This window comes from Netta rufina, assembly GCF_964035555.1.
Source record: "Netta rufina genome assembly, chromosome: 2".
Classification (NCBI taxonomy): Eukaryota; Metazoa; Chordata; class Aves; order Anseriformes; family Anatidae; genus Netta; species Netta rufina.
Window position 1 is genome coordinate 131,581,367 of NC_140124.1, and position 19,165 is coordinate 131,600,531.

Sequence of the window (19,165 nt, forward strand, 5' to 3'; positions counted from 1 at the left end):
GAAATCAAGATTCTTATTTTTCCAATCTTTAATTTGTAAGAGGAAAAAATATGAGTTATTTCCACATCTTGGTGAATATAACCAGACTATTTTGACTTGATCTTTGACAAATTATGGTTTTGAGATAAATTCTGGATATCCACTTTAAATGTTAATGTTAATGTTTAAGGTTAATGAAAATTGAACCTTTCAAAGATCTTTCACTTATCTAGCACCTATGGGCATGATCTAATGTTCACAGTAATTATTATAAGACTCTTATAATTTATATACATATTTCTCAGTAGTGATGGGCAGTAGAAAATTTGGGGTAATCAGAAATAAAAAGTCATACACAGACACTTAAAAAGCATTTAAATTACATTAATAGTTTATGAGATTCTTTTTCTGTGGTCTACTGCAGTTAACCATTTTAGTGTGGAAATATTTATTCAATATATATTCACAGATAACTTTCTGTTTGTTTCATATTTAAGAAATATGAAAATGCTATCAAGCTTTTTAATAAGCTTTTTATTTTCCAGTCAGTACAGAGCAGTTTTGCAATCAAAGGTTAAATCTCATGCTCCCTTTTTGGCTTCTCTTTCAACAATAATAGATTCATTTTCTGGCTCTGACAGGAGGGAGTTGGATTTGCTGGCTGGCTGTTGTGTAAGCATCAACTATACTGGAACTATATATACTTGGAGCAAGAAACAGGAAGAAACTAGTTGGTAAAACACAATCATAGGCTGGCAGGAAAACAGTGACTATTTGTCACTCCTTCCAAAGGGGAGGAAAATAATTGGTGGCAAATACTCAGTACCATCAAGAATCCAACAGAAAGCTCAAATCTCCTTTTCTCCATGCCGGGCTACTCAGAGTTTTACTTCAATGTGGACCATGGCTACCTGGAGGGTCTGGTCCGAGGGTTCAAAGCTGGGATCTTGACAAGTGCAGACTATGTCAATTTAGCACAGTGCGAGACACTAGAAGGTAAGTTTGGTGGATTATTTTATTTGGGAAGAAATACTGTTGCTTGGACCTTTGAAGAATGGAAGGTAAAAGACCAAAGTATTGACAGCCTTATCTTAAAAGCCAGATATAACCCTGCTTTCCTTTAAGAACTGTTCTTATATTTAATCTAATAGATTTCCATTGAAATTACCCTAGGATTGTACAGACTGTGATTTGCAAAGCAATCCGGATGATGGTGTTTTCTAGTTTACTGATAAATCTTGGAAATCTCATCCACAGACTTCCTACAGGCATCGGTAATCTCACATATATTAACCATTGTACAGGACTATGAGAGTATGGAAGTTTTGTAACATTGCAGCTGGACAAAATACTTTGCAGAATCTTATTAAAAACTTACCATTCAGCACTGAATTTCTCTATAAAAGATATAAGATATAATTTCAATACTTTATTACTTCATGAGTTCTAGGGCAGTCAAGGACATTTTGCTTACCATGAAGAGAAACATATGTCACAAAGGTAGAAAACTGAAATACTCTCAAGCTTAAAAAAAAAAAAAAAAGTTTTTTTTTTTTTTTCAAGGTGACTTTGCCACAGTAATAAAAGAACACACAGTAGTTTCCAAAGCAGCTTTCCGTGGCCAAGACTGGTCACAGCCTGATGAAGACAGATTTGTACAAAAAATCATATGACATACCTTTGGACACTTGGCAAGACAAAAAGGCAACAGAAAAATTCACCTTTCTAAAGGAACATAAAGTTTCTTTCCTTGACCCCAAATAAAAGCTATGATTGTATACTGAAATCTCATCTATAATACAGAGTATATTAGATGTATGTGCAAAAAGAACAGCAAGAATTAATAAGCTCATTCTGTTTTCAGCTGCTTTGTCTATGCAGTGATAGAGCTGAGGAAATGAGAAGTGAAGAATGTGATGACTCCCACATGCATCAGAGTCTTGAGACTGTCTAAACTGTTACAGTATAAGCCTGGGAAGGTTGCACACATTAATCTTGCAGATTAAAAGAACTGCATTTAAATAGGCAGATGTAGGTATTTAGCTGTCAGCTGGAAAAAAATCCTCTCATAGTTAAAGAAGAGATTTTTCAGTACAGTCAATGGGACTAGAGACTGTTGAACTGACCAAGTGCATGTGCCTACTCTAGTTGATAAACTGGAGACCTACATGAGCTCTTCATTTCATACAGTGTCAGTTTGGACACACAGAACACATGTAAACACTTACTTACTCTGAGAACTGAAATCTATTCTTTATGTCAGCTAGACAAAACCAGCAGTATATGATCTATGAAAATTAAGGACTCTACAGATGTTGCATTTAACTGCTTAAATTGAACAGTCCTGCTCCATGAGTTTACACATGGTTTAGGAAAAGCTAATAGAGCTTAAAACATCTATAAAGGACAGCAAAGACAGAATGATAGAATCATTAAATCTTGTTCTTCATTTTTCTCTGCAGAGGAACCCTGGAGATGATGTCACCAAAGGTTCCATGAGGAAAAAAAAATAAAATCCTGGCTATTTCTGAATAAGATAAAAAACAGACAAGTTTAAATATTTTTTTAAAAACATACAAGGAAATAATATTTTCCTCACCCTTTCCAAAAGAATTCTTGTTCCTGTTCAAGAGACATGGGTGAAATGGTTAACCATGTCTGGAGAATGGTTAAAAATTATTTAAATTTTTAGTGATTTTTACAAGAAAGATATTTACAACCAGGGAGTAGTTTTCAAATATTACTGAGATATATGAACCTTTATTAAGTGTGTGCCCTGTTCCTAATGGGAAGATCACAACAGAGAGGTGACATCATTTCTTAAGTAAGATTTACAGTAGAAAGAACAGCAACTTTTTTACTTTTGAACTTTCTTCTTTCTAATATTCATTCAATTTTAGAATGTAAATGCATTTCAGCTACAGAAAGAACAGTCTTCATCAAGCTGCCTACAAGAATATCTTCAGCACCCACTATCACTTCCTTTTTCTTTCCTAATCAGCTTCAGAACATCACCATCTCCATTGTACCATTTTTCTACTTGTAGAAAAAGTGTTTTTGTTGTTGTTGCTGTTGTTGTTGTTGTTGTTGTTTTAAATCAGGTTGCCATCACTTATCTACCAAGCATACTACTGAGAAATATTGGATTTGTCCATGGGGTTAATTATACAAATCTCTGTGCAAATAAATGATGCTGTAGTACTGAAGTTGAATCACAAGCGTACAGTACACCAAAAGCAGACCCTTACCTCTAAATTAGGAAATGGAGTTGGATCCAGCATATGCATTTGTGCTGTAGTACTACTTTGCTTGTCCTATAATGCCTTCAATTCATGTATTCACATTCAAAGGTAATAAATTTACACCACTGTGCATTCTGTGGCATTGTACCAGACCACAAAAAGTGGAGTAAGTTAAAAATATTATAAATATGCTAAAACCAACAAGCAGTAACAAAATCAAAACCACCCCAAGTAACCCATAAATAGAATCAAAAAGGTCTTTTAATTTCAAAGTGGTTTTGATATCTCTGGAGGAGAACCCATAAGGCCAGTACAGAAGAACCACAAGTAGAAAACATGGGTTAGAGCTTTACATCTGCTTGGCAATAACAGGGTACGTAGAAAAGTGAAAAGGAAAGTTAAAAAGGAGGTTGCTAAGTGGCTTGAGTTAGCATTGTGTCCTTTCAATTCAGGGCCACACAGAGAGAAGTGCCCTTCAGCTGAATTTAGACATCCTTTGGGGCTTGTATGAATTATTATCATTTTCATGGAGCTACCTTGTGGTCCACAACACTGGCTGGAACCTCTGCAACATGGCATGCTACCAGTCTGGCTCTACAGCATCATCTGTCTTGGGGGAATGGGATCCCCAGAGCAACAGCGCTGGCACTGAAGCAGAGTATGTGAGGTTTTACATTCAGTGCTTTGTTCTTTCCTTGATTCCTTGCCTGATGGAAAGAGTGCTGCTCTCTAGAAGGGAAGCAAAGTCACAGAAGGATAAGCAGTCCAGCTCTGCTCCCACCAATGAAATAAATTCACAACTTGCCCATGCAGGGACACCAGCATGCAGCAGCTGAAAAAACATTAAATGAAAAGTGATGGTAGCTGGCTATTAAAGTGAGGAGTCAGACAAGACTCCATGTGCTTGATGCTTAGAGACCAGACTAATGCTTGGTTCAACCTCTTCCAGTACTCTTTCTTCATGTTTTAAACACACTCATCTTAAACTAGCCTCTCCCTGCCATGGTGTGAACTCTGATTGTGATGATCCTGATTTATATTATTGGAGCTTGTTGATTATTATTTTCTCAATTGTTCTGGCATCAGGTTGACTACTGTTTTTTACATACATTGTGCATGCTGGAATTTATTAAATTGGGTAGAAGAAATATTTCTCTAAAATAGGCCATGGAAGTGACAGGGTCATTCATCCAATATTCCTGGACATAGTATTTCTTCCATGATTTTGAGAGCCAGGTAGGACTATATCATGTGTTATGGCTAGTATTTTTTATACCTTGTGATTTGGTGTAGATTTTAAAACTACTCAGACAATAAAAGAACCAAGGCAGACAATCACAGTCTTGTCAGAGACATCCTACCCACAGTAGGTTGGTTTTGGTTTCTGTTCATCACATTATACTAAACATATTTCAGAATGGTCAATACTTAGGGTTGATATTTGGGTTTTGCTGTCTGCTTTAGGTACTAAGCTCCTGGAAACCTGTGTCCAGAATGCATTTACAGAGTGTGACTCAAGCTAGGTATCTGGTTCATTTGGAAAGGATTTGAGGAAAGCTAGATTTTGGCTCTCTGCATGTAATGAGGTAGTGTATTGTAATCACACCATACACCGAGTATTTTTACCTTCTTTGCAGTAAAGAGAAAGTAAAAATTATCAGTTTGCAGAGGAAATTTAGCTCTTATATGAAAATATTTTTGTATTGTTTTTTGTTTTGTTTTTAAGTCAGTCTTAAATATTTAGATAAACTTCTGTCATAATTCTGTATTTTTGTTTCTTTCCTTCACCTTTCTTATCTCTCTCTTGAATTAAGTAATTTTCATTTTTTCATATTTGGATTCTTTTTCTTCTTCCTGGATAGAAACCTGTACTGAAACTGTGACTATTTCCTAGTATATGACTCTGATGACTGAAAAAACAACTCTCCAGTGCTCTCTTTCATTAACAGTTCTGTGATGACCTATATTATTTTAAGAATCAATTAGTTTAAACTGACAGCATGACTTCAGTCTCATGCAGGAAAATCTAAAGAAATGCTACCAGTTCTAGAGTGCTACCTGAGCAAGACTGTCCTATCCAAAACAGTGCATTGATGTAGTCACTGGAATGAGCTAGTGCCAGTAAAACTCATGTAAAAAACTCTACAGGTTATCTATCTCGTAGTATTAGTGCTAGACTTAGGAGTCAGAATTGCAATGCACTAGTTCTTTTGAATTGTCTCAGTGTAGGCATACTAAGAAAATATGCATGTGAAGAGTTAGGAAAGAGTAGCTACTCTACTGATAAATGCACACCTTGCTAATGCATATTAAATTCTCTTGTAGAGAATTTATTCAGTCGGTGGGAGTGTTGCTATTCATTTCCCTAAATATCACTTCAGTTTTTGTATGGAAATCTAATAATTATAAATGCTAAAGCCTCATAACATTATCTCAATCTATAATTTATGGTACTTTTAATAAAGCATTTGAACATAATTACACAATATAGCAGGGCCTTTTCTAAAAGGAAGTGTTAAACTGCTTTGAACACTAAGAACTGATTCAAATCAGTTTTGCTTCATGGTGGAAAATAGCTAACAGAGGAAACTTATCAAATTAATTCTTTGATATTATAAAAGATTCTTTCAACTTTGCTGCCTAATCAACCCATTTTCTCCAATTACCATGGTGGGAACACTGGCAGAATGTCACGATAACCCAAGTTTCTGGAACAGCTTCTTAGGATCTGTTAATAGCAGCCATAAATCAGGCAAAGCCAAAACAGAAATGCTAAGGGAGGGTAACTGTGCCCTTTCAAGCACTCTCCTGCAGACCTCATTTGGAGACCAGAGTCTGAGCCAGGCAAGATGTGTTCTCTCATTTTCTTCAGGCAGCTTGATTACATGAGATTATAGTCTTACATGAGATTTAAACGTTTCACATGAAAATTGAAGATCTTAACAAAGTTACAGGATGATTCTTTTTGATACATAACAGTCTACTGTATCACAGGAGACAAAACTGACACATTATAATGATTCAGTACTGGTGCCCTGAATAAATCTGTGAAATCAAAACATTGAGCTGGGAAGGGGTGAGGGACAGCAGTAATTAGCACTGTGCTTGTTGTGACTGTAAATTAAATTTACGAGTAAAACTTATGGCAGAGGTGTAAACTACTTCTGGTTTCTTGTAGCAATGAGTCTTACTCGGAGAAGGCATTATAAATTTGCAGTAATTATGCATTTACTCTGCATCATCTATGGTAAAATCTTATGTATGATCAGACCCTTCATATGAAAATATAATATTACAAAGGAACATTTTAAATATTGTTTGATTTGATTTGTAGACAATATAATGGCAGTTTATTTTCACGATCTTCCTTGAATCTAATTTCAGATCTAAAGTTACATCTACAGACTACAGACTATGGCAACTTCTTGGCTAATGAACCTGGCCCTCTCACTATTTCCACCATTGATGATAAACTGAAAACAAAGCTACTCACAGAATTTCATTACTTTAGAAACCATGCTTTTGAACCACTTGCAACTTTTCTGAATTTTATCACGTAAGTAATATTACCACATTGCTTAAATTATGTACTCAAAGCAAAAGCACAGCTTCGGGTTAAAACAATGTAAATACATCTTAGTGGAATTTACATTAAATTTCAAAAACAGTGAAATTACTTTGATACTGTAATATTTACATACTTTATTTGCTAATATCTATTCTGAAATAATTGTTGCCTTCACAACCACTTATTTTAAAGAACACAAGAAAAGAAGATTTTTACTGCACACGTGGCCTAGAGTAGTGGGGGAGGCTGAAAAAAAACTATTATTATTTTCAAATGTCATTTAAATCAGAGAACTTGCAAAAATAAGTTTGTGGGGGTGACTCATGAAAGATGTACAATTTCATGATATCCAGTGATTTAATTCCTAGGCATGTGGCAAATTCTAGATTTTGTTTAAAGACTACACGTCATATACCCACCATACTTTTTATACCATTTGAACATTAAAACCAGAACAACCTTATATTGTATATAGCAAGATACTTAGATCCAAGTGGCTTTGTTTAAAAGCACAAGTGCTGTTTGATGTCAGATTAAGAGAAAGTTCTGATCTCTATGCAGTTATAAACAGACAAAACTTGTAAATAAATGACTTAACGTTAAGGAAAGAATGGGGTTCTGCTTTATAACAGTATAACAACACGGATTAGAGAAATGTCACTAGAATATTTTACTTAACTGTTTATTCCCCTTGGTCTTTTTAATGTATTCTCACAAGACTGTTCATCTTACTTTCAAGGAATATTTTTATCATAACAGTATCTTTTTTTTGTTGTTGTTCAAGTGTGACTAATCAGTTTTAGGTTGTTATGTCAACAGGATCTTAGAGACTGCCCTGGGACAGACTGCTATAACCTATTGGTATACAATGTTTGGGTTTTGCTTCAGAGAAATGAAAGTGAAAATATGAAAATTATGGCAGCTCTTTTCTTATACTTAATGACATGCGTATGTACACGTGTGCATACATTCTGAATGCTGTTGTTTTGTGATAACAGAGACATTAGTTTAAGATATTTAACAAAACTATTGCATCACTGAACTATGTATCACCAGATCCTTAAACTCCATCACAGATTGTGTGTGAGATCGTATTATTCTCTGTATGTTGCTAGCTGTGTTTTGAACCTACAGCACAAGCTGAAGACTAGCATCCTTGTTATAAGCATCCCAAGGGAATAGCTTTCACATTTCCATTTCTGAGTCACTGATGAAACTCTTACCAGTCTCCAACAGCAAAACTAGTAAGAAGCTGCTAGTAGAAACTTCTATTGAAAACTTTTAGCAATAAATAAGAAATCTGTGAGACTTTGTTCATAGTTTCCTCCTCAGATGATGTTTAAAGCTGAGTGAGAAGAAAGCCTAAGACTGGTCCATCTGCAGTTTTAGTGCCTAGATTCCTGTGCATTTCTCCCCATCTGGATGTGATATAGCAAAATCCCAAACTAGAGAAGCTATTAGCTCAGGTGATTTACTTTTCCGTAGCATGCATTGTCAAACCTACATTTCACAGCTGCTAAGCTTATCATGTTTCAGTTTTCCCTTCTTTAAAAGTGTCTCTTTTGCAAACCATTCATCATGTGATTTAAAACAAAAACTGTGTTGCCTACTTGCAATTTTAAAACTTCTGTTTGTTTTTGATAAATGAGACATTGATAAAGAGTGAATATAAATACCTGCAAATACTGTGGTCATTTCTGACTTCAGTGCTTTTACTAATTTTCAAAAATCTTGCTTTTGTATTTTTTTCAAACCAAAATTCATCATAAAACCAATGTTAATTTATTTTATTTTTATTTCAAATACAGATACAGCTACATGATTGACAATGTAATTCTTTTAATAACTGGCACATTACATCAGCGACCCATAGCTGAACTGGTTCCCAAATGCCATCCACTGGGGAGTTTTGAGCAAATGGAAGCAGTCAGCATTGCCTCAAACCCCACAGAGCTCTTCAATGCAATTTTGGTTGACACACCATTAGGTAGGAATACCAAATTACTTCTTATTTGCTTCTTGAAACTACTAATTTTGTATACTTGAGAACATCTGAGATCAAGTAGCATGTTTTCCACTGGATATGCTGTGCTTTTGTAACAAAAAATGTGTAAATAATTGGCTGATGAAACTGGATCAAGCACTTCTGAAGTGGTGTTCAGCACTTTTTCTGGTAACATTTATTAACAGCGTCTATATCAGCCCTGATAGCAGACACAAAGAAAACACACTACTCTAGAAGAGTAATGGATATCTTTTATACTCAAAGTAGCCATTGATTTAGAGCATCTAGATTTTTATTTCAACACCTGCATCTATAATTAAAAAAATCAAGATAAAATCTTGCCTATCCCTCACTAAGGATCAAGAAACAGACAGTTACTAATAAATATTAGATGTTGTGGTATAACCTAGAATCTCTCTCCTGAGGATTTGGGCATTATTCAAGCACACAGATAATCCCATCCTGAAGGACTACTTCTAAAGGCAAAATAGAGCCGGGGCTGGGAACTTCACATTCTGAAAGTGAGATGAAATTCTCCTCAATGTGCTGCAGTAGCCAACACAAACAAAAAAATACCAAGTTGTGGGGCTTTGTTGGGAAGGGTACAGAGAATAAGATGTATCTGAATAGATTTGACCACCTATGGAAGCACTGAAGGTATGGCAGGTTCGTGGTTTGGCTCCAGGCAGAAGCCTGACTCCCACTCAGCTGCTTGCTCTCTCTCTGCCTCCATTGGGAGGGGGAAAAAATGGACAAAAAAGGGAACTTGTGGGCTGAAATAGAGACAGAGATCACTTACCAGTTGGTGTTGCAGATAAAACAGACTCAACTTGTTGAAAATTAATTTATTGCCAATTAATACATATATATATGTTTAATTACTGAACATTATCAATTATTATTATTATCAAAGATTGTTATTATAGTTATTTATTATGTTTAATACTAAGTATTACCAGATTTTTAAGAAAACAACAAAAATTCACGGGCAATCAGATACTCAAGGAAACTATCAGGGCTATGCCCCTTTGTGTCTTTCATCTCCCAACTGGATGCTGGGAGAGTAAGCCAGGCCTGCACACTCTCCCGAAATACTATCTCATGTTGCCACTGTCTCAGACAATATTCTCTCTAATGCAGCACTAGCCTGCCCCACTGACAAAGTTCATTAACAGTGACGGATTGGCATACTTTTGCAAATTATTTTATATATTATTTTAAAGTGGCCCAGCCACATAAATGAACTTCATCCCCCACCTGCCTTTTCAAAAGTTTGCTTTTTAGCCAGTTCTGCAGAGGACCTGGAAGTACAGATGGTCAGGATCAAAGCTTGTGCCCCTTTCTAGTTGCATCCTGTTACCTTTCTCCCACTGACAAACATATCCAAAAAGGAAGAGGTAAACTAGGAAAGAGGATTCTCCTTAACAATGGAAGAACACCTGTGTGATTTAGGACAAAAATTATATTTAATGTTCCTCACTGGGAAATCTGCCTAATGACCAAACCATCTACTTCAGAGAAGATTAGGGCTTTCATTAGCATTTCCCATTTGATGGTCTTTGGAGATGTGGACTCTGCTGCACTGATTGATTCTCTTCACAACAGATTCTTATTAAAAAGGAGGGAGTACAAGGATAAGCAGAAAATCAAGAGGATTTCTCTTCTTCTCTGTGTATCACTGTGTCTCGTACAACAGAAACATCATATTCTTGCTCATGCACTGGTATGAATGGCAATAGACAAGAGATGCATATTACCAACATGTACATTCATACTGCAATATAATAAATTCTTCTTTCAGCTGCTTTCTTTCAAGACTGCTTGTCTGAAAATGACCTGGATGAAATGAACATTGAAATAATGCGCAACAAACTGTACAAGGCAAGTTCTTGCAACATAACAATAATACTTGGGGTTTTAAAAGCATTTTAGAAAAGGAGGTCAGCATCATTAACCCTTTTTTATGGATAGGGAAACAGAAGCATGGAGAGACAAAGCAAGCTGTCTAAGGTCACCTGGATGATAAGTCCAGGAATCAAATCCAGCTCCTCTGATTTCTACTCCAGTGTCTGAAGAGATTTCAAATTTTAGGTCTGCATCCAAAATCTAATTTAATATCTCATTAATAAAAAAGCTTTAGATGTCAGGCTAATATCCAGATCCATTTGTTTGTGAATAACTCTTTTATCCACCAAGTGCCACAGAACTGTTATCTCCTAAATAATCCTAGGCAGGCTTTTGGCTAACATTTATTTTTATTCATAAAAGGTAAATGTAATTTGAAAAAGGTCTAATTTCTTTGAGTCTAGATGGCATTTTTTAAATTAATGTTTTTGCTTAATTTTCATTCTTTTTTTTTTAATTATATTTTGCATTGCTATGATACACTAATGTAAGGATATTCATCTAATATGTGCCTTGTGTTTTCAATATACTTTACAAATATTAGCACACAGGTCAATACTTTTATGGTGGTGTCTTTAAAGGCTATAGATATTTCATCCTGTTAATGGTTTCTCCCAGCATATTCTCTGCAGATTCTTCGTCATCTTTCACAGTGGATGCCCTAGACTGCAGGAAGTATTCTTAAAGTGATCCGATTGCATTAAGGGAAAAGAAAAAAAAATCTTCCATTAGAAATGATATTTTTTAATTCCCAATATGATATTTAATTCTTAAATACTCTGCTAATTCTTATTATTCTTAACAATATCAGTTACTAATAAACTAGACACTTTCTATTCGATAACATACAGATTTGATTCTTATGTCCTGTATTTGTATTTGTAAATTTGTATTACAACAAACTTACAATTATTAAAACTAATATTTATATTTTTTCTTCTCACACTGCTAAGTGTCAGGAGGATCATTCTGCAAACACTTCTAAATTATTAACATATCCTTTCTCCTCTGCTTCAGCTGTCAATGTGATCAATTATGTTTCAGCTCTATTATCAGAACTATACAGAATCTAACTAAAAATCCCATGCAGCAAATCCCCCTCGAGACATCTCTACTTAAAATTCACTTAATTGCATAGCTACTGACATCTTCCTTCAACAAGATTGGTGGAGTTGTGGCAAATGCATTCAGATAACATCAATGTTCCTTAAGACAGTATTTTGAAGGAGGGGGAGGCAGGGGGAACAACATTTCTGAGATACGTGGGGTCCTTCCTGCTCAGGTGTATTGAAATGGATGCAAAGGAGGGAGTCTTCAATAGACCAAAGGGTTCTGCAGACCATTATTAGAGAAACTTAGTCCACTGTTCTGTCCTAATCCAGGGTTTTGAAGGGTAGAGCAGTAGGGATTAGTTTGTGTATCCTCATAGTGCTGGCCAAACAGCCGTGGCATATACCCAAATCCCCTCCTCCACACTATAAACGCAGAGTTGCCTTCAGCCATCTGCTTATTATGCAGTGGAAGCTCAATGGAGCTAAAGAAGTTCATTCTTTATGAATGCAAAAGAGAGCAAAGAAAGCATAATATTTGTTCTGTAACATCTTTTAAAAACATTTAAATATATATTGTAAGAACATGGTATTTGCATTTTACTATTCAATCCAGCAAAGTAATTAAGCACATAAATGAATTTAAATTCGTAGGTAGAATTATCAAAGTTAATGGAAGTATTTAAAAACGAGATTCACGACTATGTGGTCAACTTTTTAAGTAGCATTTAAAATATTTCTCTTCTTCTCTTTTGTAGTCTTATCTTGAGGCGTTCTATAAGTTTTGTGAAAAACAAGGAGGTACTACAGCAGAAATAATGAGACCCATTCTTGAGGTAAGAAAAAAATCACTCATTGTACATGAAAGTACTCCAAAATGCTTTTATAATTAAGTGACTTTGCTTTTCCTGTTTCTTCTCTCTCCGCTTGCAGTTATTTGTCAGATGTTTGAATAATAACTCTATTGCTGAGAGGTACTGAATTCTGTATGAGTTTTAAAAACTCATTTTTTAAACATTTTTTTAAACATCATTTTAAAACTAGAATGAGTTTTACCTCCTGACTTGAGAAACAGGTAGTCCAGGGAGGAGTTAGCCTCAGTTAATATTTTTCTATAACAGAACAACAACAACAAAAAAAGGGTTCACTGATCTTACACTGTTGCCCCTTAACATATTTCTGTATTATATAGAGAGAATAAAGGGAGCTCTTACATCTCCTAGAGCAAAATTAAATTTGGTATAGCTACATTCTGGCATTACTGTATATGAATGAATCAATATTTTTTAAACTTCATGGCACCATCATGTTTATTTACTCTTCTATTAAAATTAATGGTTGAAGTTATAATTGAGTGGCATTCAGAAAAGTCCAACTTTTCAGGATTTTTGTCTCAACTCAGAAAAGTTAAGAACTTATTTTTTCCATGGTATACAACATTCCTACCACACTCATAAAATTGAGTTCTCAGTATTCAGCTCTTTTTTTTTTTTTTTTCCTAGATCATTTCCTTCCAGGAGGAAATGATCCTAATGATCCTTTTTTTTTTTTTTCTTTCTTATTTTTTTTTTTTCTGGGTAAGCAAAACTTGTACTCTGCAAACTGACTGAACAAAATTCACTGAGCTTTTATGACCTCATGTTAAAAGTCTACATTATAGGAGAGAGATATGAATGAGCCTAAATTATATTTTATGAAATAACATACTAATAGGACAATGCTATTTAATGTTTTATTTTACCAGTTCATAATGTTATGGTTACTTTCTAAAGAAAATATCCTTAATCAAGTTGAATTGTCCAGAAATTAAATATTTTGATTATTCCTTTCTGAAAAACAAAAATCAAGAGATTGGTTGGCAGAGGTAAAGACATTTCTCAGTGATTCAGATTTTGCAGAAAGTTCATTTTTAGTTTGACATTCATGCTGAGAGATTACTAACTAGCATTGGGTTAAGCATATTGTAAAACTCTGTTTATACTAGTGCTAACAGTTTGGTCCATTATAAGTTCTTTTAAAATCCCTGTCTAATGTCAGCAAACTTTTCTCTAAATTTCCTTTTCTACTTTAATAATGTGAAGGTAGATTGTTGAGTTTACAAAAAAGCCAAAAATTAGTTATTCAAAAGAATACCTTTTATTTATTCTGCCAAAATGAGTTTTCTATTTTAAAATCCCCAAATCCTTGACCATCACATTGCCAACCTACCACATTAAAAGTACTGGTGATCTCTCTTTGGACAACAAATGTTGCATGTTTAACCCTGAATCTGACAAGAAATTGCACAGCAGCTAGTGCTGGGCATGTTATTGCCTTGCTAATATTCAGGTAGCAGACACAGAGCTTCAGTTTTCCCTAAGGAAACCAAAGCAATTAGCAAATGGTCATCCTGTGACTCCACCCTCACCTGCAGCAATGAAGTGGCCCAAGTCACTGAATAACTAACTGCCTCCTGACATTACCCTCAATGGAGAATCTTGTGTGCCAATAATTTGATGAGTTGAGAGGTCTGGCTGGATAGGACCGATTCTGCAATCTTTCTCAAGCTGGGAACCACCCCAGGATTAGGCCCCATACCTGGTAGCATTAGTTGCAATTGCCTCTGAGCATGTTTTTCCAACAAAATATTACAAAACTACCAGCTAAATTCTACATGGCTTTAATAGGTTAAAAAAGCAAAGCATTCATCCTTCCAAAACAGTTTCACTAGGGCTGATACGCCTGTTCGTATTAATAAGGCAAGTGAAATTTGGCCCGGTTACTCATTAGCTAGAAATCTTTTCAAGCACACTTATTTTCTTCTCATTATTTCTGTATTGTTTATTCATTTTCCTTACTCTGAAGTCAGTGCCAAAGGGCAGCTGGGTACCTGTTACAAAGTGTTCCAGTACCTAGGAGTAGGACTTATGTGCTTCACTGCTAAATTTGTAGAACAGTGTCGCAATGGCATTTGTCAGTCTTTTTCAACAGAAAAGGGTACCTTTGTGCTCAAAACAGTTCAAAAGTTCACAGCACAGGAAAAGTTGCAAACTGCCTAAAATCTGCACATGCTATATTTTCACTCAGAAATTTTTAGACACTTCTGAGTGGACACTTCCGTGTTCTTAAAAAATGAAGGTAAATAATAATAAAGGGAAGAAAGAAAGTCATAGTCAGTTTAGATCTCAAGAAAAAAGAACAGATTTAAATCAGACAGAATTGGGTAAGATTATTTTTATTTGCCATGTTTTTAATTAATTTTGTAAGTATGGCAGGTCAAATTTTGCCTTGTAGAAAACACCTAGGCAAGATCTAATCAACAGAATGACCTTCAGTATGCTGCTGCAGGGAAAATGTAGATGCTATAGCCTTTTAAAACTGGGAGAAGAAATATAGCCCTTGATTCTATGTATTAAAAAATAACTGTTATTTGAAACATTTGAAAACTTTAACTTGGCAGGTAAACAACCTCCTCCACAGAATTAAATCATTGTTTTAAATATGTGCATTCAGAAACTATATTTTTCAATTTTTTTCATTCAACTTTTACTCTCAGCAGCACTTTGAGGTATCTCAGAACAGTGCTATTGATTCCTGATCCTTTCAATATATTAATATTATTATTTCTAAGACTATTATTTCATAACTTCAAAAGGGTGTGTGAGGAGATGTTTTGTCAACAACTTGTCAGCTGAGCAGGGAAATGAGGAAGTAGCAGTGTTGATATTTTCAGTACAAAATTCACAGAATAAAAGCTGTGCTTGCAAAACACTGTTTGACCTTCTAGTTAAAATTTAACAAGTATTTGCAAACTAGAATTTCCAATTTGTAAAATAAGATGTTTCTAATGCACAGTTTTATTTTTTAAGCCTCCATAGCTTAGCTTACTGAAAATGAAACAAAAACAAAACAAACAAGCAAACAAATAAACAACTGTTATTTTGTACTGAGATCTGTAATAATGCCTGCTTATTCCTTATTTTATGCATTAAGTTTGAGGCAGACAGACGTGCTTTTATCATCACCATTAATTCATTTGGCACTGAGCTGAGTAAAGATGACAGAGAGAAGCTATATCCAACCTGCGGAAAACTGTATCCAGAAGGCTTGCACCTGTTGGCCAATGCAGATGACTACGAGCAAGTGAAGTGTGTTGCAGATTACTATGCGGTGTGTAATCTAATTTCTTAAAACAAACAAAAAAAAGAAAATAAAAATACTTAACATCTCTTGATGTCAACAGAATTGTAACAAAAATTCACATAAGTTGAAAGCATTTTTGAAAGAATAAAGGATTCATCAAAGATACAAATACAAAAGATCCTGCAGAGAAATATATTGAATCAAAGGCCTTTGATATAAAGACAGAGTAACTTATTATCCTAGTGCAATACAAAGTTCTTCTTACAGCAGTGTTTAAATACCACTAAATCACATCATAATAAACAAAACTGTTCTTACTTCATTAACCCTCCCCAAATTGAAGTTCACAGCTGCTGCCTGATTTTGGCACAAAAACATGTCATTTTAAAACAAGAGGATCAAATAATTCATGCCACACATGACTGCAAACCTCGTTCATTGCTAGGGTACTGTAAAAATAAAATGTTCTTAAAATTTTTCCCTAAATCACAGATTGAATCCAAGAAGTAGATGACGTTATTAATACTGATGCAGCTAGCACTGCTATTAAAGATGAACCAATATAGAACATTTGCTCTGTGAATTAGCTATGGTACTGTGATTACTTTTAATATTTAACCTACCTCAAAGTAGGTACACCAAAAAAATTATGTCCCGTCTACTGATTTCTTCATACCTGTTCCTGTGCACAAGCAGAATGGTAGAAGTACGTTACCATATCAAATGTGGGACAGAGCGAGTATATTCATGTGATGGTGGGACATTTAGATGAATTTGGGAACCATTGTACTAGACCTATATTGCACTGCTACTTTATAGGAAAATCATAACCAACACACGGAGAAGCAAAACACACAGAAAGGTAACACAAGAAACAAAGTCAAATATGTCTGTGCATACTCCAGAATATTCCAGTTACATATCAGACTGATGGATTACAATATTAATGCAGATAAAGCAAATCTAGCTGACTACTGGAATAAAATGATCACTCATGTGAGGATCAGAGTTCAGGGTTTTGGCTCCATTTACAACTCTGGCTCTGATAGATACTATTTGTACAAGAAGTTCAGTACTCTATATCCAAAGGAGTGAAAGGTCATGTGTCATTCTGCAGTCAGTCTCTTTCAGTGCCTTCAGAAAATTACTTTAAGCTGTAAGAAATGACAATAAAAACCACAAGAACAAACACCTTTTTGTTTTCCTTCACCTATTTCACCTATTTTTGGTGACTATATGCTTTCAACTTTTGATTTATAGAAAATTGTAATCTATACATGAGTTCCACACAGAAAGATTACTTAATGTAGATTAGTTAATAAAGCAAGGTAGTTGTGATGTACAAAATGCAAAAGTTCCTTACTTCTGTTGTATGATTGTCTATGCTTTCAGGAATACAAGGCTGTGTTTGAGGGTGTAGGGAGTGACGCTGGAGAAAAGACACTGGAAGATGCATTTTTTGAACATGAGGTAAGAGGTTCTAACCATAAAATATAAAAATGAAAGTTAACACCCCCCCCAAATAACATTTAAAACAATGAGATACTATGCTTTTGCTTCTACTATATTGCATCATTCAGTTTTATATTCAAAAACACAGAATTGCTATGACTGCCAACTTTTCAATGAAATGAAATAGGATTAATCTTTTTTAAATAAAATAAATCCCAGGGCATTTTTTTTTTGAAGAATAGCTATAGAACTGTCAACCCTGATAGCCTACCTGAACCCCATACCATGTAAAATGCTTAGTGAAATTTCCTTTGAATAGTCTACTGAAGAAGGTATTTCACCGCTGCCCTTTACTTTTTACTTGCCTGTAATGCTGCTGTAGTCTGTTACCAAAACAGATAACCAGAGATGACATTTCAATGATATTTCTACTTGAGTCTCCTAATCAGTCATGATTGCAAAATTACGTAGAAATCTTCATGATGAAAGCTCCCGTTTAAAAATCCCGCTTGCTTTCTTTAATATATTACCATAATACTTGTTTAATCTTTTCCACAGGTAAAGCTGAATGTGCTTGCATTCAATAACCAGTTTCATTTTGGAGTATTTTATGCCTATGTGAAATTAAAGGAACAAGAATGCAGAAATATCGTATGGATTGCTGAATGCATTTCTCAGAGACACAGAACCAAAATTAACAACTATATTCCAATTTTCTAAATCTGAGAATTTATAACCCTACTGTGCTTGAAAAGAAGTAATATTTCATATAATAGAAGAAAAATGTTATTTTAAAAGTTAACTCTTATGTTTTGAGTTGTATTACTGATTCTCCTTCTATAGTGCAGTGCGACAAAAAAATAATATAGATATATGTATCAGGAAATAGCAATGGACTCATTCACAGCTTTTGTGCCCATTTTAATTTAAAAGATCAATAAAAAGTCTCTGGAAAGGCCTTATATGCATATTCATTCTTTCTTGTGGAAGTAAGTTTTATACCAAAGACGTTTGTAAAGCTCTTTAATGCTTAACTTTGAATTAACAGTTTTTTCAAAACCACTACTTCTGTCTTACACTTACAGTCTTCTTCATGGCATACAAGATTCTATGAAGGACTTACAACACAAACAGGGATAAACTTTAGGGTTACTCTGAGAGTCCCCTCAAGGAATTTCAAGAGGGAGCTTCCTGAACCTTCGTAACTGTGAGATGTCTCTGGAGTTAAGTGTAAATAAGTAAGTGGGATGTCATGAACATGTCTTCACTTACTTCTTTACGGTCACTTGAGGTGCACCGTAAGTGTCCAGCAGGTGTCTGATCCACTTCACAGCAATATAATTATCTCCTCCAGCCACACCAAAGATACCGTCTTCATGTATGCACTAGGAAAGATTATGAAACATGAATGAAAATACCAGCCAAGTCTGTATCAGTTTTACATCAGGCACAAACAACACCAGCTCTGAGCTATTTAGGACCTGGCTAAGATCAGTAACTAAAAATAGAGCAGACAGTTGAAGCCAGATTGTAGTAGGACAAGATTAATTCTGCTGAGGAAAAAGAAAGGATTTTGAAAACCTCATCAACATTCTGCCTTCAGAATCCATTCAAGAAATTTGCCCTCTTGTATTTCAAACAGGCTATACCTTGATTTTCTGCATGATTTCTTAGCTTCAGGCTGGACCACAGAAAATCTCCACCTTCAGCTGAGTATGTAATAAAATCCATTTCCTGCTGAGTAAACAGAATATATATATATATATATTATATATATATATATATATATATATATATATATATATATATGATGTCAACACCTTAGAGTTATGGAAGACATTCA

At 34.8% G+C, this 19,165-nt stretch overlaps 1 protein-coding gene across 1 annotated transcript; it reads left to right on the forward strand.

Annotated features, from left to right (window-relative positions):
- Nucleotides 1-845: 845 nt before the first annotated feature.
- ATP6V0D2 (ATPase H+ transporting V0 subunit d2) lies at nucleotides 846-18,198 on the forward strand (the record flags this gene model as incomplete). Its single annotated transcript, XM_084282327.1, has 8 exons — nucleotides 846-975; nucleotides 6,606-6,777; nucleotides 8,598-8,776; nucleotides 10,596-10,675; nucleotides 12,507-12,584; nucleotides 15,721-15,897; nucleotides 17,263-17,340; nucleotides 17,881-18,198. 8 exons carry the CDS (start codon nucleotides 846-848, stop codon nucleotides 18,040-18,042), a joined length of 1,056 nt encoding a protein of 351 aa, XP_084138453.1. The 3' UTR covers nucleotides 18,043-18,198.
- Between the last annotated feature and the right edge of the window lie 967 nt (nucleotides 18,199-19,165).